This window comes from Periophthalmus magnuspinnatus, chromosome 1 (assembly GCF_009829125.3).
Source record: "Periophthalmus magnuspinnatus isolate fPerMag1 chromosome 1, fPerMag1.2.pri, whole genome shotgun sequence".
Classification (NCBI taxonomy): Eukaryota; Metazoa; Chordata; class Actinopteri; order Gobiiformes; family Gobiidae; genus Periophthalmus; species Periophthalmus magnuspinnatus.
In genome coordinates this window covers 19,732,822-19,759,617 of record NC_047126.1, presented here as the reverse complement: position 1 = coordinate 19,759,617, position 26,796 = coordinate 19,732,822, and the positions used below count along the sequence as shown (strand labels likewise).

General features: G+C 36.9%; 1 protein-coding gene across 2 annotated transcripts in view; it reads left to right on the top strand.

Annotated features, from left to right (window-relative positions):
* LOC117393469 (teneurin-3) overlaps positions 1-26,796 on the top strand; it is a 516,796-nt gene that overhangs the window by 415,035 nt on the left and 74,965 nt on the right. For both annotated transcript variants that reach the window (XM_055225737.1, XM_055225739.1), the window contains 5 exons: positions 2,039-2,171; positions 2,708-2,836; positions 12,026-12,157; positions 12,671-12,806; positions 21,443-21,586. In XM_055225737.1, coding sequence (XP_055081712.1) covers positions 2,039-2,171; positions 2,708-2,836; positions 12,026-12,157; positions 12,671-12,806; positions 21,443-21,586 — 674 coding nt within the window. The remainder of the gene's footprint in view (positions 1-2,038; positions 2,172-2,707; positions 2,837-12,025; positions 12,158-12,670; positions 12,807-21,442; positions 21,587-26,796) is intronic.

The following is a 26,796-nucleotide window of genomic DNA, read 5'->3' as shown; positions in this document are numbered from 1 at the left end:
ATGCTTGGCTGTGTCCCTGCTCTCCTGTCTGTCTCCTAGCATTTGTGTGGGAGGTGCGCACTGCAAAGACTCTTTTAAAATGCATTAGATTCACATGGACGCAATCAATCACACACACAAACACACACACCCACTCTGCTCGCACACAGGAGGTTAAGGGCTCCTAAACACACGCTAAGACATATGTGGAGATAATGATATGCACATACATCAGAATGGAAATCAACAGCCCCACACATAGTTAGACGAGGCAATTTATGTGTCAACAATGCACAGATCAGAAGGCCAAATGTGTGATTTTAATAGGCTCAAAGCTATTGGATGGTAGCGCTAATCAGGAATATATGAACTCTTTAAAATGCATATGACATGTTACATTACTCATTTCACTAATCATAATCATAATCTTTTTTTTTCTCAATTCATTTTATTTATATAGCACATTTGAAAACAACTTCAGCTGCCCAAAGTGCTTCTAAACTGCATTAAAGACTCAGAGGGAGACATTTTGAACAGCCCCTGATATGAAATTGTTAAGATTTTGTTTGTTTTGTCTTGTTTCTAATGTTTACTTCCTGGTTGGACATTGGCAGCAGACATAACATAGGTACAAGTTAACGCGCAACCATAGTGTTAGTAAGAACCACATTACAAAATAGTTATGATTAGAATGATAAAACATTTATGACACCTTTATTTTGTTAAATCCAGTGTTGGGAGTAACGGCGTTAAACTATAACGGCGTTACTAACTGCGTTACTTTTTCAGTAACGGAGTAATGTAACTAATTACTTTTCCTAGCGTCGTAACGCCGTTACCGTTACTGACAATAAAATGTGGCACGTTACTTTTTATTCAGTTCACTCTTCTCTTCATCAGAGTCTCTCAGCCGAGGAGCTGCTGTTGTGTTTCTGTGGTGAAAGAGGAGGCTGGGGTGAGATAAAAGGCTCGTTTGAGATGAGGCGGGCGCAGATACGATGCCGTCAGTCGGTGCGCGGTGCATGCCGGTTAGTTTTGTGTCCAAGATGCCACTGACTTGCTCTGACGTATGCGCCGGTAACGGGAAGTTTTTGAGCAAGGCGAGCGCAGCAGCTCTCCACCGACTGCGGCCGCCTGCATGGACTACAAACGCGTAATGCATGATGGGAAATGATGTCCTGTCCACACGGGCATTCACAGCAGATTAGGTCCGAGTTGTGTTTTGATCAGAAACGTGACTGTGTTCTCTCCAAAGAGGAACAGGCTCAGATCAGAGGTGATTAATATTTGAATACTGGACAGAGAATCACAGTGTATGACCAGAGAAGGTTAAAGGTTTTGTCTTATTTTACATGATTTACATTTGAATGCCTTAGTTTTGCAAAACATGGTAATGAATCTTTTCAGTATTATACTGAAAGCACTTTATTGTTATTATTTTAATGAAGAAAATACTTGAAGTTCAGTTGTCTGAAATTGTGTGACATGTTGATTTATTTGCACTTCAAATGAAATGTTTTATATTTTTTAATTTTTGATACATTCTATAATTTACTTGAAAACAAATGCAATATAATTGCAATCTGTTAAAGTGAAATAAATGTTAAAGGTTCACATCTGTTGTGTTTTTATTGTTTTAACATTATAAGTAACGTGGAGTAAATTAACGCAGAGTAGTTACTTTGCCTAGTAACTAGTTACTTCTCCCAAAAAGTAACTGAGTTACTAACTCAGTTACTTTTTTTATACTTGTAACTATAACTAATTACATTTTTGAAGTAACTTGCCCAACACTGGTTAAATCAGTCTTTAATTTGTCAGAAAAATGGCTTCCTCCACATAGGTAGAGGTTTCCCATTTTAGAACTCAGCCCTACCTGTGTTTTTGTGCATTTCTTTTCAACTGTTTTCCACAAACTGACACTTAATTGATGTAAAACTATGGTACATATTTACAAGAAAGTACCATCCTCCCAAATCAAGTAATACTTACAAAAACATAAAAAAAAAAACTGTTAAGAGGTGAGAGACTGACTGTATTTTTGATCGGTTTTCTTTAGGTTTGATCTCTTGGCCAATGGCGGAGCATCATTGACCTTGAGTTTTGAGCGCGCTCCGTTCCTCACCCAATACAGGACAGTGTGGGTGCCATGGAACGTCTTCTATGTGATGGACACACTGGTCATGAAGAAAGTAAGTAATATTCTTGAACCATTTCTAGTAAAAGCAACATTAAGATACTCTATTGCCTAGCTGTCAATATGAGAGAGAATCCCTAGTGGAGAGAACATAAGCACATCATTGCCAGTCAACCTCAAGGCATTTTGTTATTACTATCACTTGACTTTTGAAACTGAATCAGTAACCTTTACTCATTTTAATTTCCCCTATGACAGCGTATACTCCATTCAGTTCACTCAAAATGGCTGAAGTTGTGGGACAAGAACACACACACACAATAAACATTTCCCACTATCAACCAATATCAAAACTTCCAGATTTTGAATTTCTTTCCTTCTTTCCTTCCTTCCTTTTTTTTTTTTTTTTTTTTTTTTTTTTTCATTTGATGGATTCTGCTCAGTCGCATCTACAATTTACCAAGGTGTACCTCAAGTATCAGTACTTGGACCACCACTCTTTATCCCTTTATGTTTTAGTTTATATTATAGTTTGCCTTAAAATTTGCCTAGTAAATAATTAACATTCATTTGTTTGTCTTATTTTTCTAGGAGGAGAACGACATCCCCAGCTGTGATCTGAGTGGCTTCATCCGACCAAACCCAGTCATTGTGGCGTCACCTCTGTCCACGTTTTATAGAAGCTCGCCTGAAGATGGTCCTATCATCCCAGAGACACAGGTATGGAGAACTGTATCTTTGTCTGGTCTTTAGATTGCATTATACTGCTGGTTAACTGGTTGTCATGGTCATTTTGAAGTAGAAAAGACATTTATACCATGCTAAAGACTGCTATTGTGTTGCAAATTCTGTTTTAATGCTTTTCAATTTGTCATATTGTGCAATCAGATTGTCTATTCAATTTAATCAATCCCATAATTATGCTCATACGTTCACATAAGCAAGGCAACTGATGTAACCGGAGCAGACTATGGACACAAAATGAATGTGAACTGTCTAGACAAGAATTTGAACTAGGAACTTTTATAGGAGCTACATTGAACCCAACGGACCATAATCAAAGCCACATTGACCTAGACTCCCATTTACCAAGAATAAGAGGAGACATTTTGGATTTTAGCCTTGGTGACCTTGAGTTTAAAGGTAGTATGTTTTAAATACATTGGCAAAAGTTCCTGGGAACAACAGTAAAACAACAATGTCCAGTTTGAAATGTGGCCCCATCGAAATGGTTTTGTGGAGGTGAGTGTGAGAGAGAAAATGACAAGTTTGCATGTGTTATGTGAACAAATAAAACAATGTTGGTTTTACACTGAAATTAAGGAATGTCTAGATGAGTTAAACAATACTTGAATTGTACATGTGAAGGTGCAATATATAACTTTACTGGTAGGGGGTGTGCTACCTGCTTCCGTGTGTGGAGACTTTTTTTTTTTTTTTTTTCATTGCATCAAATGTTCTACAATATGTCATTAATTGCTGTTTTTTATTGCTAAAAATAGATGTAACTTGTCTCCAGATAGATAGATAGAAGATAGATTAGTTTAACGCCATACAGTGGAACTTTTTCAGCAAAGTAATAATCTCTCCATGGAAACAAGCAGGTGGTAGATCCTTCACCAGCAAAGCCATGGATTGATATTTTGCAGCTGAGGTCATCAATATTCCCTGGGGCGTTAAGCTAATTAGAGGCTCTGCTTTGTCTGGAGCTCAGTTACTCAAGATCAAGACTTTAATCTGAGCTTTGTTTTAACACAATCTGATCATAAAGAAGTACAACAGATGAACTGATTTTGTGATGTTAAAAACGTCCTTCTTACTTAAACTTACTTACAGTTTTTCAGTTAGTCATTCTCACCTTTTTTTTTAGAAAATAAAACACATAAACAAGCTGCTGAAAATGAAATGTACTGTTTAAAACCATTTAATCCAGTTTTCAGGCTATCTTAACTTTTTGTCAGTGTTTGCTAATGTGTTGTGTCGCCATGGTAACTGCTGAATATTCCTCCATAGACATACATTGCAGTTGATTAATAAGTGGCCGTGGCAAAAGCTTTCAAAACTATTACTCATCTTTTTGTATGTGACCCCAACTGCACAGGAGTTCATGCAAAAATAAATGTGCAGGCTTAAAAAAATACTATAACATACAACAACAGACGGATGAAATTTATGACACATGAGTTTAATCTGTGTTTTAACAAAAAATACATTATCCAGCTGACCCAAGCATTCACTAACTTATCTTTTCTGTTGTCCTATATAATTTTTTATCATCTAAATGTACCTATGAATCAACTAAACAACACAAGGCCTATAGCTGTACGTCAAACAAACTGCTAAATGTTCACACACTCCACTCTGGACAAAGATGGAGACCACTCCTTGTGTCTTAGAACAACACAGGACCACAGCTGAGGGACTGTGGGCTGGAGACGCACACACAGCAGAAGCAGCTCCACCCTGCTCCTGCCTCTAACTGCTTATAAGCCTAATAGCATGTTTCCTTTGGCCAGGGCTGCAGCTGCTCATCATGGAGGAATGTAGTAATTGGTGTGTTATCTTTGCGTGGAGAAAAAAAGAAAACCAAGTGTCTAATGATTGCAAGATTGTGCCAGAGGTGCTTAGTTTCTGCTGTGGAAAGAAGACTGTAAAAATGAAATCAATAGGTTATGACTTAGATTCATAATATAATGATTTGAGTATAATTTTTTACTATTTTATTATTATTATTAGTAGTATTATTATTGTTATTATTATTATTATTATTATTATTATTATTATTATTATTATTATTATTATTATTATTATTATTATTATTATTATTATTATTATTATTATTATTATTATTATTATTATTAAGACATCAGCAACAGTAACTAAACTTAACTTATTAAAAATAATAATACAATTTAAATAAATAAATACATAAATAAAACATTTGCTTAAACATGTATACATAACTATATTTAGTTTAAAAAATAAAATAACATAAAATAAAATTGATTAAAAATAAAATAGATAAACAGCATATTGAACTAATAATATTTTTATGTTTATATGATATGTTTGTATTTATTTATTTAGTGAAATTTTGCAAAATAAATGTTCCCCTGCAGAAACACTACAGTATGTATGAAACCACTTAAATTATTTTTGGTCTAATGAATAAAATTAAACCGACTTGAACTAAACACATCACATTTTTAAAATCCATGTCATTCTGGTCTTATATTAAATTTTGTATTGCCTTTACAACCCCTCACAGTAGATCCATAATATATATTTTATTTGACACGTTTTATATACATCACTGTGTGTACGGGCTTTTCTTCGGGGAGCGGGCAGCTGTGAGTCTGTGCGTGCTCGTGTAGGCTGCATGTGCGGATCAAACACGCCAATGGAAACTCGGCTACTTAAGCTTTTGCTGGTGCCGAGTCCATTAGCGAGGAGGCCAGCGAAAGGCCAGTCTTAAAGGGGATGTAATGGCTCTGTAATGAACACTAAATGCCTGCCTAATGAAAAGGCAATAGCACAGTTGAAAAATATACCACCGAGCAGCGCGGATGTCAGAATCCCTGGAGAGATATTTCTTCCTTTTTTTTTTTTTTTTTTTTGTCCTTCTCATGGTCATTGGGTCCTAAGAGGCTTCCCTTTTATTTTATTACATATTGTTTGAATGCCCCAGTTTCAATTACGTTGCATTTTTCAGTGTCATTATTTATATTCATCCAAAGCAAATGATTTAGATTTTATGAGTATTCAAAATATAATACATAGATTTAATATATAAAAGCTGATAAAGGTAATACGTTCAGATTGGGTCCACTTTTGTGTGCGTGTGTTTGTGTTTGGATGGGTGGTCCAGCCTTGGGGAATTGTGTCACTGTTACTGTAAACTAGAGATCAGACGGAGACAACTGTAGTGCTTTTTAGATTAAAGTAATATCTAATTAACATGGGAATAGCAAATTAAAGTACAAAGATGAATACGACATAATGTACATAATTAGGTCAGATAGGGATTTTTAGTCAATTTTAGGGTAAAATTAAGAGGGGAATAAAGTAATTTGAGAAAAAAAGATAAAAACTTGTAGTTAAAAGTAGGTCAGACTATTAGTTATTGTTGGACTCTTTAATTCAAGAATGTATAATGTTATGGAAACAAATAAATCTGATAATGTGGGTAATGTACTGGATGTTAGAAAGTGCCTCTGTGCTCTTGGGCAAGACACTGCATTCACCTTGTCTCATGTGTCTTTGTTCAGTGAGGTTTATTCTATTTGTGTTTCTTTGTACGTCAGATTTTGTTAAGTTTTTTAGGTACATTTTTGTGTCAGGTGCCCTTCTGTCACAACTAGTTAAATTGTAGATTGAAATAAAATTGTATATTGTTTGTTTTGGTTTGTTTTCTAGTCTGTTTTAGTCTTGTACTCTCATTGGGCTCTCCTTGTATAAATAAAGATAAATGGAAATGAAATGAAAAACACTGCACACTTGTCTACTGGCAAGATTTGTTGATAGTAACAAAATACATTTTTTTTGTACTGTGAGATGTTTATTCCATTGTTTTCTCAACTTTTTACTAGCAAAAACTTTTCCTAGAACATTTTAATACAATGTTGAAATTATCAGAATTCTTCAAAGTACAAACGTGACTTTATTCTGGAACAATGTAGCGCTCAAATTTAAGTGCGAGTTTATTCATGCCAAAATTCATCTGTAAATGTTTTTTTTCTGCAGTAAACAAAGAACATTTATGCAGCATTGATCCAAACACATTCATTAACATGTATCTGGCCTGATATTCGATCACTCAGCAGGAGAAGCTCGCCATATTTACCTTATTAGACATGCACTATGTGGGAACAATTATTACTGTACAAGTTGTTCATAAATATTTCCTTCCACCCACCACTGTTTGCAGCCTGGATTACATTAAGACTAATCTATTGTTTTCCTGCAAGAAAAGAACCAAACATCCAAGGCATTATTGCTATATGCTTGTAGTAGCTGTAGATAAGTACAGTAGTTGTTTGGACACATTTCAACAACTATTCTGTGCAGTAGTAGTAGTAGTAGTAGTAGTAGCACTGATAAATGAGGTGAGATTCTCTGACATACAACAACATGCTGGAGTAGTAGTAGTAATAGTTGCTGTTGTTGTTGTACAGGCTAGAGTAGTAGTAACAATAGTTGATGTTGTTGTACAGTCTAGAGTAGTAATAGTAGTATTAGTTGTTGTTGTTGTAGTAGTAGTTGTTGTTTTTGTTGTTGTTGTAGTAATAGTCTAGAGTAATAATAGTAGTAGTAGTAGTAGTAATAGTTGTTGATGTACAGTCTAGAGTAGTAATTATAGTAGTGGTAGTAGTTACAGCTGTCCTCACAGAAGCAATAGCTTCTTTGTTTTAGTAAGTATCACATTTTTTAGATGTTTTCCCTCCTCTGTGGACTCTATATATCACCTCATCTCACTCCCCATGATACCAGTGTCACTCCACATATCTCTGCAGCAGGTAGAGACAGGTCAAGGAGAAGCAGCATCTGCGCAAGTACCAACTAAAGTCCAAGTCCAGATCTGAGTCAGTCCTTCTGCCTGCCCTTCACTTAGTCCTCTCTAGAAGTAGTACTAGTAGTAGTAGTAGAAGAAGTAGAAGAAGTAGTGGTGATGGTGGTAAAGTAGTATCATCATAATTAGTAGTTGTAGTTCCCACTTAAGTTGAAGTCCACATCTGAGTCAGTCCTGCCTGCCATAAGTACTCTCTAGACGTATCTAGTAGTAGTAGTAGTAGTAGTAGTAGTAGTAGTAGTAGTGGATGTCTTCATAGTAGCTGTAGTTTATTGGTTTATTGGTTGTACTCAAAGTAGTACAATCATAATTAATTGTAGTCCTCACTAAAGTCCAGGACCAGATCTGAGTGAGTCCTTCTATGTGCCCTTCACCCATAAGTACTGTGTGAAAACGCTCTCCCCTCGCGTCCTTCAAAGACTCACCCCACAGAGGTGCAGGGCGCAGGCTTTGGAGAGGGAGAGCACGCCCCTGTTCAAACGCGTTGCACGGATGTATTTTACACCAAAGGAAAAGAAGCAACCTTGATGTTCACTCTAAATGTAGGTTACAGGGAGATCTTACAGCAGCGGAATGCACGACAAGTCTGCGGTACTATGTAAACGGCTTAAAGACTATCAGCGTTGATGAAATGTTCCGCTGTCTTGCATTTATTCAATTACAGGTGTTTTTATTGCCTGAACAAACCTCTTCCTTACTCTGAGTGGACTTGCCTCTTCACAGATCTGATCTTTAACTCGGCATGTTGGTATCACCTGCTTGTCTCCATGGAAATAGATCAAATTTATGACAGTGCAGAACATGAAAGCAAAGTCACAGCATCCCCAGGGAGACAAGTTGGCACACACTCCCACAGGAAAAAAAATACATTTGGAACCGTTAAGGATTGATTTGGAAACGTATTTATTTATATCCTATAATTATTTCTTTCTGTCTCTTCTTTGGAAATGGCAGAATCAAGGTATTATTTTAAGTTGTCAGCGAAGGGGGGACCCTGCTCGAAGCAAGAATGAATGTTAGAAAGTTATTTTTGTAATTCAAATAAATGCAGAAAGGATACATTTGATGCCATATTATGGAAGTTTCCAAGGAGAGAAAAAAACATCTCCATGGAGACACCTTTACAGTTCTCAAGTAGTAGTTTTCTCTGGATAAGATTTACTTTTACTTAAGTTATAATTTAGGTCACTACTCTTCAGCACATTTAAGTGTACATTTTGGCTAATTGACCCACTTTTACGCAAACTCAGTATCATTCATCATTTGTAAGAGAAGAACCACGAACAATAGTTTAGTTGGTATGGTTGGTTTGTCCACTGATCCGAAGGTTGCCGGTTCGAATCCCGCTCTCGACGTAAACATTATTGGTTGAGCGGTCAGATCCACTAACCCACAGGTTGGTGCAATTTCAGCTCAACTTCAGCTTCCACAGATGAATGCTATTGTTGTATCCTTGAGCTGTTGTTGCATCCTTGGGCAAGACACTTAACCTACCTCATGCTAGTGTCTGCGTATACTGGTTTGTGAATGGGTGAGTGGTTCCTTGAGTAAAGCCTTTGAAGTGGATAAGCGTTGTATAAAAATGCGATCATTGTTTGCATTGCAGATACAGTAAATCTTCAAACGTCTGTCACAGTTTAGCCTATATCATCCTAGTCTATCTCTATTATGAAACTGACCTCCAAAATCATAAACTGTTTTCGTAGCATTCTAACAAAACATCTTTTCATTTGCTCGTTGCTGATCATGTTTCCAAAACTGTCATGTGAATCTGAAATGTTTGGGCTAAGCGACGCTCTTTTTGCAAAACACGCTGCCGACATTTGAAAAGCTATCACACGTGTTGTGACAATCTCATTTTAAGTTTCAACAAAGCAAATGAGTAAATCTGTAACGGACACCCTGGAATGGCTTGCTCGTGTTTCAGTAAGAGGAAAAATATGTTCCAAATAAAATGTTGCTTTTAAAGACCAAATGAAGTTATTTCCTGCGCTTTCAAAAAAAAAAAAAAAAAAAAAAGAAAGAAAAAATGCAATGAGCTGTCAAAGCTATTAGATTTTATTCTTTCTGGATTTAAAACTCGCCAAAAACTACAGTTCGTATCATTGGCACAGTTTGGACTCGATCTTGTTTGAGGCTAGAATAATAGTGACTCACCAAAGCAGCAGATGTCCATGACCAATGTTATTGCAGAGAATTGGCGTTGGTTTCGTCAGCTTTTCTTCGAGCGGTAATTGAGGTTAACAGTAAATTCTTGACTTTAAAATGGTTCACAGATGGTTTCAGTGAGGGCCAGGTGAGAGAGGGCAGAATTCTATTGTTTTCTAAAGCTGCGAGCATCAATCAGTGTAAACATTCAGGTAAACAGCAATATGTTGTGGGTTGACAGGTTTGAGGCTGTGCTGTGTTTGTGGGACTGGACTTGGAAAGACCTCCCAGGTTTTTGGACGTATGCACAGGTTTTCCTGTTCTGGAAATGCATTATAAATGATAGGGCTACAAGATTAACCATCAAAATGTAATTGAAATCGCAATTTCAATGAACACAAAATTACAATTTTTGAAGCACCATAATTTCTTCTTCTGTTTTTATTCTGTATAAAAACTGCTAACCCTGTAGTTTAGATCTGTACAAAAATGTTTAGAAATAGTCTGTCAGTTTATATTTCAGTCTTTTTGTCAGTTCTCCTTTGAACTTAGTATTAAAACAGAAATTGCAAATCAAATCACAATCGCAAAGCTTGTCCAATATGTTTTTTTCCAAAATTGAATACTGAATCCTCAAATTAAAAAGTATTTTGTAGTATATTTCATTGTACTGACCAATCACAGATCTATGTGTTGAATACTTAAAGTACTTTCACAGTGAGTTGCATTATATAATGTTGTATTATTTTCACATTACAAGAGTGATGTTCTTTTCTATATTTCTCACCATTACTGCGCAGCTTGAACAATATCAATATTATGTTGGCTAATCTAAGTACTGCCATGTATTCTGTTAAATTTAGGGAAGAAACTGTATTTTGAATATCACCAAAATGAAAGCATACCTGTACTAATTATATGATTGTTTATTGTCAAAAGGTCATCAATGTAGTTTACATTAAATTATCTAGATGATTTTGGATGTCCAGGTTGGAAAGTCTATGTAGTATAAGATCGGGGCTGGCACAAAGGCTTCTTCATTTGTGTCATTTCACCATAGACTGTATAGAGCTAACCTGCTAGCCGCGGTGTTCCAAATAGGAAACGATCACGGCCGCACTTCCGCCTCCATCTCCGTCTTACGTTATTTTGCTATTTTGTCTGTAAATCAAGATATGAACATTAATGATGGACAAATCAGGTGCCTTCGTTCCTGGAGGTCGCTCTTGCTAGCATTAACAACAGGTTTGATTGACAGCATTGCTAAGGGCCCGCCCCCTGCTAAACCAATGAGCGAGAAGGGGCTTTACCTTAAACAGTCTTGCTCCGGATTGACTCTTTGGTTGTTATGATACTTATGATTGGAACGCTGATCCAGATTCGCCCCTGTAACTGCTAGCCTCGATGTGCTTCATTTGAATGGAGCTGAATGGAGCTATAGGTGACATTACAATGACTTCTTTATACAGTCTATGCATTTTACTCACATAAGTTTCCCTGCACATAATATAAACAGTGGGTTTTTGAAACTTCATATAATTTTTTTGCACACTTTATGAACTATAGCAGTGTTGATTGAAATACACTTGATAACTGAAATCCAATGTTGTTAATTTGCAGAATTCTCAATTTTTTAACACGTTTTTATCACTTCTTGTTGTTTTCTTCTGTTACAATGGGAAGCATCCCTCTGTTGGTTACATTATTTATGCTCCAAAGCAATTAGCAATCAAATCTTGTATTATTCATTAACACTCAGAAAAAGTATTTCTTAACAATACAGCTTCGCACTAGATCAAGTAGTTAGCTTTGCCATAAATTTAAACTTTTCTTTTTCTTATAAAGCGTGCACAACCAACTAATCACACAAATTCCACAATTCCTGTTGTGGAATTTGAACCAGCAACCCCATAAACCTTCACTAGAATCAAGGTAACAAAAGGTAAAACATAGCTGTTGACTTAAAAACTACCAGTATATGACATCATAAGGTGGAATAGAGCATATCGAGCTTTGGACCTAAACCTAAATAAAGGGTCACTCAAACATGTTTGAATGAAACAAAATACAACTCCGGGTATGTTTATGATGAGGTAACAACATTCTAACACGGCTTAAAGCTCACCAGAGTCAGTTTTGCGTAATATAATATAATCTTTTAATCTAATAAATTATTTTTTTCTCTTTTGCAGGTGTTACAAGAGGAAACGTCAATCCCGGGCAGTGACTTGAACCTGGTTTACCTGAGCTCCAGAGCAGCGGGATACAAGCCGGTCCTGAAAGTCACTATGACACAGACCTCCATCCCATTCAACCTCATGAAGGTCAGACCAGCTCCTCTCTTTTCTCTCTTTCTCTACCTCTTTTTATATATCTTACTAACCATCTAGCATCTCTCCCTCTTTCTTTCTCTCTCTGTGTTAAATATATTCATTTAATTGATATTGATAAGGTTCAATTACTTGGTAGTTTCTTATGACAAAAGTCTATATAATGTATGTATATATAATGTCTTTCTTATTCTGTTACCTTGTGTACAAATTGTGCTATACAAATAAACTTGCCTTGCCTAATGTATATAATATAAACATTATAGACAGTATTGGACAAAAAAACACATGTAACATAACCAAAAGAGTGTTAGAACTGTCTTTATTTTTATCAAAACTAGTATAAAACTACACATCTATGTTAAAGAATACTATTTACCTAGATCTATTGAAATCTGTACTGAGTAATGAGCCTTTCCATTAGTATCTAAATAGTAGTCTAAAATGTTTGTACTGTGACAACACTAGCAGACATACATCTCAACACCCATATATGTGTGTGCGTAGGTCCACCTGATGGTAGCTGTGGTGGGGAGGCTGTTCCAGAAGTGGTTCCCTGCTCAGCCAAACCTGTCCTATACTTTCATCTGGGACAAGACCGACGCGTACGGACAGAGGGTGTACGGGCTGTCAGAGGCTGTGGGTGAGTTGGATATTTCCGTGTTTAATTTAGTCAGGTTTAAATGCTTGAATTCTGCACAGTATCTGGGAAATTGCTGGGTAACTTTATGAATAAATTTACTGTAAAAAGCAACACTAGCACAAATATCCCAAAATATCCAAATGTGCTCACTTTTTCATGGCGTATAGGTGGGGGATTGTGGGTACTGAACTGAAGTGGCATTCAAACATATGCAATTCAGTTTTTTTTTTTCTTTTTTTATTGTATAGGGAATTAATTGCAAACATATACCATTTAGATCACCATGTTACTTTTTATTGATTTGAAAATGCCATATTTCCCGTCGCTCCCCCTTCAGAGCACTATCATAACACAGTCAGCGTGCATTCCACTAAGAAACTACTGCACATCACGTCAGGTTTGTGAAGTTGTAGTGTATTGTTTTGTATCATGTGTTTGTATATTTATGAAACATTGTCATGCAATAGCAACTTGTGAGATGATTTTAGAGAAGATCATACTGCTAACTGTAAGAAGGGTGTGGATAGTGCCCGGGAGGGATTACAAAATTACTCAAACATATATGGATGGCATGTAAATCATAACCTTTTCAGGCATGTTTTTGATGAGCGATAATGTGACAGAAGACTCCAAAAAATTTAGCTTTTTTTCCCAAACATTAACAAGGCTATAGCGTGCAATAATATCATGAGTACATATATTAATAAAAAAAAAAATCATATTAATATTTGACTGGTTTATTATTATTTGTTTATTTATTTATTTTATTTTATTTTTTATATAATTATTGGAAATCTCCAAAGTTTATATGCTTTATTTCAAGGTGATTCTGCAACCATCACCTTGACGTTTGTCCACTAATGTTTCTTATGTAACATGAAAACTTGATTTATCCCTTGTTAAACATCTCTAATTCACTTCTGTAATAACATACCATAAACATCCACGAGTAGCGCGGACTATACTTTATCTGCCACAGACAGATACAAACCGCTGAAGCCATAGTTCAAATGCATTCTGGGAAAACGCTTTGACAGGAAAATGGCTACGACATAATGTGCAAACCGCTAACCTCCTCGACACCTTTACGAGGGACAAGTGAGCGAACACACTTCCTCTTGAGTTATTACCAATACAGCATACGGCATTAAAAAGATTTAGTATTCTGTTTTGTAACACGGCTGAGATTGGCGCTCATACATTATTATAAAAGCATATCGCCCCAGGAATATTTGAAATGCATGGCTAGCAGGAAGGCTGTGTATTTTTTAGCATTTATTTTTTCATTTTCTGGGAGAAGAATAGCTGAATATTAGCTGTCTGACAAGGGTTGTAATAAGATGGAGGAGTGGAGAGTGTCTTGGGTGATCATTTTGTCTCAGAATGTTGTGTTTTTTGAAGTGGTGTGAGCGCTTTCATTTGCCACTGCCTCTGGGGTAAACGGCAATGATGTAGGTAGAAAGAAAAAACATAGGTTGCGTTCACGTGGGATTCGATGATGTCATAATTTCAGATGGAGCCGGAAGTGCGGCCATGCTCATTTCCTATTTGGAACGCGGCGTCTAGCGTGTTAGCCATTTCCATTTATATATACAGTCTAGAATAAGGGTCTGTATAACTCTATAGGCGAGTCACTGTTTTCGAAGAATGAAATAGCCAAAATAAAAATCCACAAATGTTGAACCTTCACATAACTTGTTTGAGATTGCTCCACAAACCTCCAATAATAATCTTATGTCGTAAAGTCCTTTCAGCTGACAACAATCATGTCTTTGGTGTTGAATAATAGTACCACTTTCTGAAGCTATTTCGAAAACATAATTTACCTCGCTATGCCGACAGAGAAGACCTTGAACTTTGTGGCAGTTTTATTTCACGTTAATAGGCCCAGTTATTACAAATGCACAATCTGATAGCAAATTCCACCATAGAGTTCCGACCAGTCCTCCAGCTCAGTTTTAAACTATAGGGATTGTTGTGATATCGCGTCAACACAACCTATTCTCTCAAACATAACATAGATTAAAACACGGCACAAGTTCACTTTCCAAACAAGAAAAGCAGAAATAGCTCCATGGTGTTGTTATGTTGAAAGGCATTGTTCAAATAATTGATGTTTTCATTGAGTGCTTTGCTATGAAAAAAAGATAATAGAAGTGTTATGTTGCAGGCTGCATTTTTGAAAACTGACAGCTGAAAGTGTGATTGGGTTATTACCTTACTTTACTTCTCCGGAGTATGGTGCAACATGTCAATCTTGCTTACATTTCATTGATAACATGCATTCTAATGTGAACGCAGATCTGACATGTAACTTGGCTTGGTAGGTTCAATGCCATACTGTGGAAAATTAAGGTAAAATGATAACATCTCCACTTCGACAGGTATGTAGCAGATGTCTTAGAGTGCACCCTTGAGCAATAATTTCCATAAGTAGTTAAAGTATGCCATTCGATTAGACTATATATTACCACTGTAGCAGCAGAACCATCAACCACGTCAGCTTCTCCATCGTCTTTCACAACTGTATAATGCGCATTCCCGTGGTATATCTATAATTTTCCTAACAAAGCCCCTCCACATACAATTTCGCAATCCGAAACTGGCAGCCCAATGCTTTCTCATTACACAAATAGTAGAAACCAATAATAGAAAACAATACAATGGAGATTAGCCAGAATAATACTGTTATTGCGGATTAGGGAATTTGGAGTTGCAATTGTAGTACCCACTTAGTTATAATCAGTTATTAATACATTACAGTAACATCATGCTGCAGGAGGGGGGGGTACTGCATGTATGACTATGGAGGAATGTTCAGCCAAAATGCTAAACGGATTTAAATAACACATTTTTCAAGAGCCTGTGTTCAATACAAGTTTTCATTGGCTCGTTTATGTGTCTGGTTTTCAACAAAAAGTATAGCTAACCGAAAACTGTTGGCTAATGCTAGCTAGCTTATGACTTACGTTATTTGAGAATTCCTTATGGTCTGATTGTGTGGAAACAAAGCTCAAATTAAAGTCTACGAACTTGAGACAGAGCAGTGCCACTGGTTAGCTTCAACCCCCCCCAGCAGCTGCAAAGTATCAATAGTAATTTGTCAGTTACAGTATATTACCTTCCCATTCTTATCCCCCCCCAAACTAATTTAAACGTATAGGCCAAATTGTTTGTAATCTGCTAACCTAACTTTTCAAATTGGAACTTGAATGCAGTATTTAATGAGGACTATTTAATAAGTATCTGTCAAAACTGATGCTATAAATCTGACAGTTTTAACCACTAACATTAAAATTGCTGTAAAATATGTCTAGACTTCTTTCCACTTCTCTTCCACACCTTGAGGTCTGCGATGGCCTAAACCTCTAAGAATTACCCGATTAAACTCACACCGTCTGCAGTGGATCAAATATATTCTCTCATCTTAAAACACCACACATTTTCAGACAATTTTCAACTCTGCTCAGCATTTTAGTATACTTACACCACGATTGTCTTCAAAATATTCTGCCGGTAACGGAATAGTCCTCTTTCTTTTGCTTGGCGCAGATCCAGGTCTTTTGAACGCTCTGGCTTAGCTGTTTTTGGCTGTGGATTGGGACCATAACTTGGAGCATGTAATCAAAGCCATGCAGCCCCCATAAGATAGTGTTCACTTGGAGGAGAGTGGTCAGCGCGCAAAGAGCCAGCCAAAAATGAGATTAATCCCAGATATGAGTACAAACAGGAGGTGCCAGGGAGAAAGCATGGACAAATGTCTACAGACAGTCTGCAGCCCTTTTGGCAAGTCACAAAAACATGCATTCTCTCTGTTTGGTTATGTTGTGCATTAAATATATCTGAAACGTCGGATTTTCAAAAGTATCCAAAATCAATTTATTTAGATTATTTTTTCATGTCCGGCCAGCTAATTTAAGCAAGTTTTGGTGTTGTTTTATTACTGATAGAGGCAGGAAGACATCGCCATCTGCAGTCCAACTTCGTCAATACAGTATCCCAGGTGTGTGAGAGTAAAAAGGCCCCCTCGTCCCGGTTTACAGTGCCGTGGGCATGTTTCCGTATTTCAATTGCCTCCTTAATCTAGTGACAATGTTTGTTGTCCCAATAAAGTTTGCTTTGTCCCAGTCCATAATGTGGTTCTTTCTTTTACAATGGTCAGAAATGGTAATTTTGAGTTGCCTCTGTTCACATTAAAGCAAGTGTCGCTACTAAAAAAGTCACATTCACAAGATAAAACCTTTCCTGCATCGCTTTAGAATGATGTTGAGCTGTATCAGAACAAGACCATATAGACTAGTATATGCCCAAGAACCACTCTGGAATATACCGAGACGACTGAGGAATTACACAGATATAAGACTTCATGATAATATAAAAGAAAGTACTATGATTTAAAGGACCCATATTATGCCATTTTCTGATCGACGTTATAATGTTGTTTCCTCATCAAAAACCTACCTGGAGTTTTGTTTTGCTTCATTCAAACATGTTTAACACACAAACCCTGCATATTTAGGCTGAGTTCTTCTCTCAGATGTGTTTTCCTCTCTGTTCCACTTTGTGATGTTATGCCCAGGAATTGTCTATCTCTACTGATTAAAGGTAAAAGCTGTTAACTTGAAAACTACCGCTTCATGACATCGCAAGGCGGAACAGATCATTTTGAGGTTTAGAGATGTAGACAGACTAATAATAAAGAGTTACGTTTGTTTTTGATGACGTTCCAATGTACTAACATGAGTACATTTTGCATAATATAGGGCCTTTAATGTGTTCCCTCATAGAAAGCACAAATTACACATTGCTGATGCCGTCCTCTGTATGTTAGACCCCACCTCCGTTACATACACATTAGTCTAAGCTATAAACCATGAATTACCAACCTAAAGGTGTCAAAGTATTTTCAAAGCCAAAATAAATTACTTTAAGTCAAACAAATCGGACCACTTAGACGTGAGAGGTGACAGTGTAAATAATCAAGGTTTATGGGAGACTTCTGTGAAAGCCCTATGTTATGGTACGGGTAATGTCATCGCATAGTTTTAGCAGTAAAAGTAACCAGGTGAAATGCATCTGTAGTCAGCCCACGTATTCGTCATTTTGTCGTGAAAGTAAAAACCCAATAAATCATTTAGCTTCACTTTACGACCCAATTTGGCCACAATTTAAGACGTTTTTATTAGAATTTTAATATCCGGCAGCTCCGCGTAGTCTTTTAATGCAAGATAAACAGAGCTCAAATTCAAACCTTTTGTATTTTCCTAATATGCTAAAGTAATTATTTCCATTGACCGCCCACGTCATGGCCCTTCCTGAGACCCCTATATTTTGACATGTAAAAGAGATTTTGAGTGGAAGTCAATGTGGAGCAGTTAAGTTTGTAGTAATTTTTGACCCTGGTCCTTTGCCTTATTAAGGGATCAAACTGATGCAAAAACATGAAGGCCATGTATAATGAATAAAACATGTTGGGCTTTTAATGCTAGTCAGTATATTAAAATGGAACTATTTCAAAAAATAAATAAATTGTGGTTAATTAAAGGTGCATTTTTTAACTTTCTGGTAAAGAGATGTGTTTATTGCAAAAATGCCGTACTGTGGAGCATTCCTGGCTACATATATATACATAACCATGGGGACAGACGACAAATGCTCAGGCCTTGCTACAGCTTATTGTTTTAAAGGTGAACTGTGGAACTTTTCTAGTAGAGACTTGCTTGTCTCTCCAAGTGTTTTTAATGTGAGAAAAATACTTTGAAATACTTTGATGCCACCTTCACCTCTCCACAGACCTGACCCGTAACTTCACCTGGTGCCATCAGTTACTTGTCTATGTGGAAATTGATAAATTGAATCCCACACTTGAAGTACTTCCAGGTATTGCTGGGTTACAAATGACATCACAGCTTTCTATCGTCCAATTTAATACAGATGGGGACTGCTAAAATGTGGATTTTTATTGCAATATAGAAATGATCAAGTTCAACATTTGTGCGTTCACCTTTTGGGTATTTCATAACAAAGTACAATGTAATAAATAGTGAAATCTGGCCCTCACCCCCTATCTGGGACTATGACATCATCACCTCCTAAAATCTGAAAACGACCAATTCAATTACATCTCCATGGAGACAAGCAGGCTCCGCACAATCCACTAGAAAATTTACATAATGCACCTTTAAATTATCGCCCTCCCTTATTTCAAAATGCCACCGTGTGAAGAACTCTCTCTCTCTTTCACCCCATAGTTGTTGTTGTTAAATACATTTGCGGATCTTCTTCATCATTGTTTGAATCAGCCTTATGCTAAACTGGCACGGCTCCCTAGAAGCCCTATAAACCTCAGTGTTATTGCTCCTCACAGCAGTGGAGCAGTAAATGCCAGCAGCACTGCTATTTCCAATGGCTCTTAAGTTTCCCTGTGTCCCACTTTCTCTCCACACACACATACTCCATCTGTCTACAGTATTCCTAATCTTATTTAGTATCATTCTCGTGTTCAATACTTGCAAAAATACACTAGGATAAATTTAATGAAGATGTTACTGCTTTCTGTAATGTTGTTTGGAGTTAAAAACATATCTGGAGTGGTGTTTTGTTCCTTTCATGCGTGTTTAGGTTATACTGATGGGTTAGGAGGTCTCCATATGAAATCAATTGGGCTCAACTTTCTGTGCGAGCGATAAAACCAGTAACAATTTTGGTGGACATTTCGAACTTGCTTGTATCCATGGAAAGGTTTTTGCTTTACCTGGAATGTTCGAAAGTATGGCAATAAACTTATGTATCTACGCTGAGACAAGCAGGTATGTCGCCAGGTCCAGTTACCGTGGAGAGAAGAGACGGGATTTTTACTGTAAGCGGGTAACAGTATGAATGCATCTTTTATTTATTTATTTATTTTTTTACAAATTAAATAATTGCAAGATAAATAACTTTAATCAAATACTGTGGAATATTCCATGCAAAGCAATAACATATGGAGACAAGCAGGTGGCAGACCTTCCCTGAAAAGTTACACAGTACATCAAGTCCATGCACTTTTATTGGACCTTCTCTAGTTATTTATTACACTGACTTCACTCTAAAGCATATATCTGTTAGGTTAAGGTTGATATTAGTCATGCCATAAATCATTTGATCAAAAAGCTTTCCCTTTAACTTTTTACAGCAGAGGGTATCAGGCATGCCAGTGTTCAAATGCAAAGTGAAAGACAAACTTTTTTTTTTTTCCATCTTTTTTTCTAATACCAAAATAGAGATAGGAATCTCTTTGTGGCTCAAAATCTGATCTGATAGTATTTACTCTGGTATTTTAATTATCAAATCTGTGAATATGTCTTTTGCATATGTGGTCAAGATCACAGATTGTGTATATAAACGCTAACCGACTAGCTGGCGTGCTCCAAATAGGAAGTGATCATGGGAGTGCTTCCGGCTCCACTGACTCTTGCTCCAATTCAATTTACATTAGAAAACTTTCGCCCCTCTCTCCATAAACGCTGCTGTTAGGCTCGTCATTTTGGTCTTAAAATGTTCAAATTGACCTGCTGTACATGATCCTGGTATTTTTATTTCACTATTGTATCAAAACTCAAGATATGAACATTAATAAGAGACAAATCAGCTGCCCTCTGTCCCTGAGGTCACTCCTGTTAGTGTTACCAACAGGTTTGATTGACAGCGTTGCTAAGCGCCCGCCTCCTGCCTAACCAGTGGTGTGGGCGGGAAGTGGCGTTACCTTCAACAGCCTTGCTCCAGATTGGCTCTTTGGTTGCTATGATACTCACGGTCAGAATTCCAAATATGAAACTCGGCTCCAAATTCATCGTTTTAACTTCTAGCCTCGATGAGCTGCATTTGGCTGAAGCTGAACGCTACGGGTGACGCCACACTCACATCGTCCACTTCTTTGTACAGTCCATGGTCATGATTGATGGTCATTATATTCTTGATTACACTGTGTTCACAAGAGAAATATCCAAAAGATAGAGCATTGTCAAATGAAATCCCATGTTACCACAGTATGTTGCTACTTCACTCGTCCAAAAGTGTAATAATAATAATGATAATAATAATAATAATAATACAATTGTCCCATATGTGCGCAGTGAAAATGGTGGAAGCTGTTTTTGGCTCTGATTTGGCGATTGTGGGTGTGTTTTTATGTGGTTTGGCGTTGGTCCTGTATTTGACATTACGAGTTTTGTACCTCACAGAGACAGACAGGCCCAGTGTTTTTATAAGGGAGCTTTGGCTGTGAGGGCAGCAGCATGTGGTGGTTAACCGTGTGTGTTTGCTTGTGTCAGGAGAATCACTTTCCCATACGGATGTGACCACAAAACTCAAAGAAATGTCTTTCTTGTGAAAATTAAATGTTTTCTTTAACCAAAAATAGTTTTACCTTGCCAACTGTTGCATATTGGTTTCAAAAGCCTTGTGTTATGGAGAGTCAAAAGAATATTTCATCGCAGTGGTAAAAAATAATTAACCTCATAATAATGGCTCTGGAATAAAATAGTTTAATTGTTTTGGGTTTTTTTTTTCTTTCATTTGCTAAACTATACAAGTTCAAAATAACTTCTTTATTAAATCCTGTATATATACTATTTCTTCCTGTCCTCTTGTTCCAGTGTCTGTGGGCTTTGAGTACGAGTCGTGTCTGGACCTGATTCTGTGGGAAAAGAGGACGGCCATTTTGCAGGGCTATGAGCTGGACGCCTCTAACATGGGAGGATGGACCCTGGACAAGCACCACATCTTGGACGTGCAGAACGGTAGGACCTGAGTACTTCATAATCTAGTACTTTTACACATGCTAAAGAAGTATGGGATTCTGCTACAGATGTGTCTATGAGATTGTCAGTGGCTAGAACTTAAACTGTTGAGTGAACTGTATTTACTTAGATTTTATAGGTACTCCTAGAAAGTATGACAAAAGATCAAATGAATACAGCTCTAAGTTTTTTTGTTTGTTTGAGATTGGACAATGGTGACAGTAGCTCAGTTGGTAGAGTGTTTATTTACTGACCTGAAGGTTGGCAGTTCAAATTCCACTCTTGACAGAAACATTACTGGTAGAGCGGTGAGATCCACTGACTCAAAAGTTGGCGGTGTGATTCCAGCTCCCACAGATGACTACTGTCGTTGTGTCCTTGGGCAAGACACTTTTTACATCATTCATCTTTCAGTGCCGCAAAGGTGTAAAAGCGCTATATATAAAAATGTGACCAGTGACCATTGGAAAAGCTTTCTGGAGAACTACAAAATCCATCCATGGGTTTCAAAATTATGGAAAATTTGAAACGTTAATATTTTAGAACAAAATATTACATCTTGGGGGGCGACAGTAGCTCAGTTGGTAGAGAGTGATCCGAAGGTTGGAGGTTCAAATCCCGCTCTTGACTTAAAAAAAACATCATCGGTTGAGCGGTCAGATCTACTGATCCACAGGTTGGTGATGTGATTCTAGCTCACACAGATGAATGCTGTCGTTGTGTCCTTGGGCAAGACACTTAACCCACCTCGCCCTCAGTGTCTGTGTACACTGGTGTGTGAATGTGTGTGTGAATGTGTGTGTGTGAATGGGTGAGTGGTTCCTTGTTGTAAAGTGCTTTGAGTGTCTTGAAGGTGGAAAAGCGCTATATAAAAATGTGATAATTTACCATCTTGTGACTGGGAAAAGTGTTGCAATAAAAGGAAGCTGTACCCCTGAGTAATATCATTATCGCCAGGCAAATGTTATAAATATACATAAATCATACATACATAAAGCATGCACATGGAAATTTAAATTTTAAATTTAACAGTTAACACACATCTTGCATAGAAAATCATCAGAGCATGTATGATTTTTTTTTAATAGTTAATTTAAAACAGTATATTTACAGTAACAGTCAAAAGTTTGGACACATTTTTTCTTTATTTACATGATGATTTGCATAGTAAATTATCACTAAAGGCATCAAAACTATACCTTGACACATGGAATGATTACAAACTACCCCCCCCCCCCCCCCCCCCCCACCAAAAAAAAAGAAGAAAAACCACAAAACTTGTTAATATGTACTTGAAGGGCATTTTCTGACCCTGACATGGCACAGCTGTGATGTTAAAACTATTTTAGGAGACTCTAAATGAGAAACAGCTCATTTAGAGAAGGCCAAGGGTTTGCAGCACTGTCAACAAAGCAAAGGTTCAAGGATTAATATATACTGACATACTGTATATGTCAATATACAGTATACTGTATGTGTCTGTATAGTACACTGTTATTGTACATAATAACATTCTTCCATTTTTCATACACCTCTCAACGTGGCACAACTTTTGTAAATTCTGTTTCTCCTCTTCTAAAGCATCGGGTATTTTCTGTAACTCCAAACTCGTCCAATTTCTGTTCTTGTTCATATTGAGAAACATAACATATTTCTAAAGTCCACATCCTCTGGCAAAACAGCAGCTGCGGTGACCCATAGCAACCGGCTCCGTGCAGCTCAGAATAAGGCAAAAGATTGGAACACAAACTCACTCAATTAAAGCGCGCCTCAAGTGTGCACCTCAGCTCAGGGAGGTCGGACTTATGCAAAGACAACCAAAGAGGAAATGCATCAGCAGTCAGTGCCCGCAGCTAAAATATCTTTCTCTTGAACTTTGGTACAACTCCGATTGTCCTTCCTGTTATAGCTCTCGTCTCTAAATGGTTGTCTGGTATTCTTTGCTCATTATAAGTTTAACACGCAACTTTGATTTCAACAGATATGGAGAAATTACAGAGCCAGAGTGCAAATGCAAAGTAATAGTAGATAGGTAGAGTGACTATAAGTTTTAAGGTAGTGGATTCGATTCCCATCACTGGCCATGCTTAAAGCTAATAAGAAGTAGCATGCAAATTCACACTTCCTGATTATCGGACAATAAAAGGCTTTATAATTAGATGCAGACAACATGCAGCAGACCTTAAGAGCTACTATATATATTTGTACTGCATGGGGCAAGACAGATTTTGCTCAGAAATCGGGTACTGGATGTAGTTGTAGGTTGCTGACTGTTTGTAAAAAATGGCAACCACACTTCATCAGTCTGCCCCAGGGCAACTGTGGCTTCAGAATGTAACTGTACAAATGAACATAGGGGTGAGACTTTACAAGTTTTCTTCTTCCCACTCCTTTTCGAGCTTGTATAAGAACAGATTGTGAGATGTACTTTAGGTGTACCTGTGCTCAAAATAAGTACATAAAAATAATAAAAAGTAAATAAATAACATTGCACCATTAAAAACAATAAAGACATGTTGTTGTTCAAATTTTGGCATAATATATTACATGACAGTATGACAGTAGTATAGTATAGCGGTATTCCATTTGCCTTTAATATAAGCAATTTATAAAGTGTTTCTGGTCTTAAAATGTTACTTATGTTAGCTGCATTTAAGGTTTGCATTCTGATAATTAATACAAAAAATAAATTTATTTTAAAGCAGACCTATTATTCAGAATCAACTTTTTGGAGTGATTCGTACATGTTGGAGCAATCTCACTTATTTTCAAGATGCCATTGCACTGTTTCACTGCGTTTTTCATTGACACCGGCATACGCCCCCTCCTCTCTACTTATTTTGTTCTCCAGTTTTATTTTCTTAATCTTAATCAGACGTGCCAGCGAGTTCATGGCTCTTTGTTGCGGTAACTTTTACAGCTACATCAGCTCCCATTGAGAGTTGCAGGTTTCTAACGTGGAAGTCAGCGGATTTTTTTTATTTTATTAAGTCGTTTTAGATGAATATTGCGATTTTTAATGTCCAAATTATAACATAAAGATTCACAGGTGTCACAAACTATAACTATATAGCAGACATAAGCACGGTATGTCTTCTTCTAAATAAAAATTGACCCATGAACATGTTTGAAAACGTAGACTTACTGTCATCCCATACCTGCTGCCAACTTGGTCCAAATTACCTGCATAACTTTCCTCTTTTCTTTGTCATTCTGTCAAATGCAAATGATATATCCCTAAAACAAAAATACAGATATATTTATAGTCCAGACCGAACTCTTTTCATCTGCACATACCCGGAGACGGTTGCCTGTTATTGTGCAAATGAGTCTGTGAAAATGCCTTCTTTATGGTTCTCCCGTTGGCTCTCCATACATCTACACACCATTAGCTGGCTAATTACATGTTCAGGACTAACAGCGTTTTAAAATGCACTCCTCGCTGCAGTTGTCAAAACAGTGGTTGTCGTGCTGCTTTGGTCGACCAGTGGAAGAAAATGAGACCAGAAAGTTATGTGTGTCTTCTTACTGGCCTTTGTCTGCTCAGTAGGTCTGTGTCATAGTATTACATTCTTAAAAGCAATCATTTAAAAAGCCTGATTTTTTTCCATGTATTTGAGAAAAATGTATTTTGCCCCAGTACAGATATATTATACAAGCAGCTTTTGAGGTCAAAATAAGTCCATTGTGTACTATCTATGCTCCGCAATCTCTTTTATTGTTGAGAATTGGAGTTCATCCAAGTATGAAATCTTCTTCTGAAATAACATTAAAGGCTCCGTAGCAGATTTTTACTGTCTTCCAAAGAAACTCTGAGCTAGTCCATTTTAAAAGGTTTGCAGTGTTTGAAAGTCAGTTGTCATTTACTTTCCACTCTGAGCATTCTAATAATTCACCGCAATGAGTTTATAAGCGCTTTTTCTCACCGATAACTAGCAATTAAACGTGCACTTCCTGATGTAATTGCAGAACACACAGTGGACTGATTTTAACCTTTAATATCTTTATGCTTCATGTCATATCATCAGATTGTTAAGAGCAATCATTTAAAGGGCCCGTGTCTGATTTTTTTTATGTATTTGATTTGTAAATTTCTCTTAAATTGTCAAAATACAGATGTTTTGACCTCAACAAGAAAAAGAAATATAATTAATAGTTTAAACAGTGGACAGTTCCTTTCACTTTCTGAACCAATTCATCTAAAATCTGTGGTTGAAATGATCAGAACTCTATGGAACAATTTGCTTTTAGGTTGTCAAGATGAAATACATGAAATGCAAATCCAGTCACAATTGTTAAAAATAACAATTGTTAGAAAAACCTCAATTAGATACTTTTCCAAATTTCTAAGCTCTAATGAACTCAACTTTTTTAGCCCCAAAACAGTTATATCCAAAGTTTCTGTCTCTAACTTTGTAACAAAAAGCTTGCTCTTTTTCATTTGAACATTTCATATTACTTTGTATTTGCTAGCTTGTTTATTAGCACTTTGCCTTGCTTCTTTTTATTGCAACAAGGAGTTTCATTTGCGACATGTGGCTGACTGTCTGCTCTGTAGATAAACAACTTGAAATGTGAAAACTGGAAAATGTAATAATGAAGTATTCACTGTGGATGAGTTAAGTGCATTTCGCTCTATGCTCCACGATCTCTTTTATTGGTAAGAATTAGAGTTTGTCCCAGTATGAAATCTTTCACTGAAATAACACTTAAGACCCTGTACCCGATTATTACTGTCTTCAAAACAAGACAATCTGAACTAGATTTGGCAGAAAGTTATTCCTCATTTACTTTGCATTCTGAGCGTTTTACTTATTCACCACAATGAGTTTATAAGCTCTTTTGGTAAATAGCCACATTTTAATATAGCGCTTTTCCACCTTCAAAACGCACTCAAAGCTCTTTACATCAAGGAACCACTCACCCATTTGTACACACACTCATACACCAGTGTACGCAGACACTCAACCAACGGTGTTTTATGTCAAGAGCGGGATTTGAAATGCCAACCTTCGGATCAGAGGACAAACACTCACACACACCACCTGAGCCACTGTCATTTTGCATAAAACGCAAACAACAACTAGTGTGCTAACCGTGCACCTCCAGATTCTTCTTAATTAGACTGGACTTATTTTCACCTCTGCTGCTTATACAAAATATCTGTACTGGGGCAAGAACATTTTTGCTCAAAACATCGGGTACAGGGT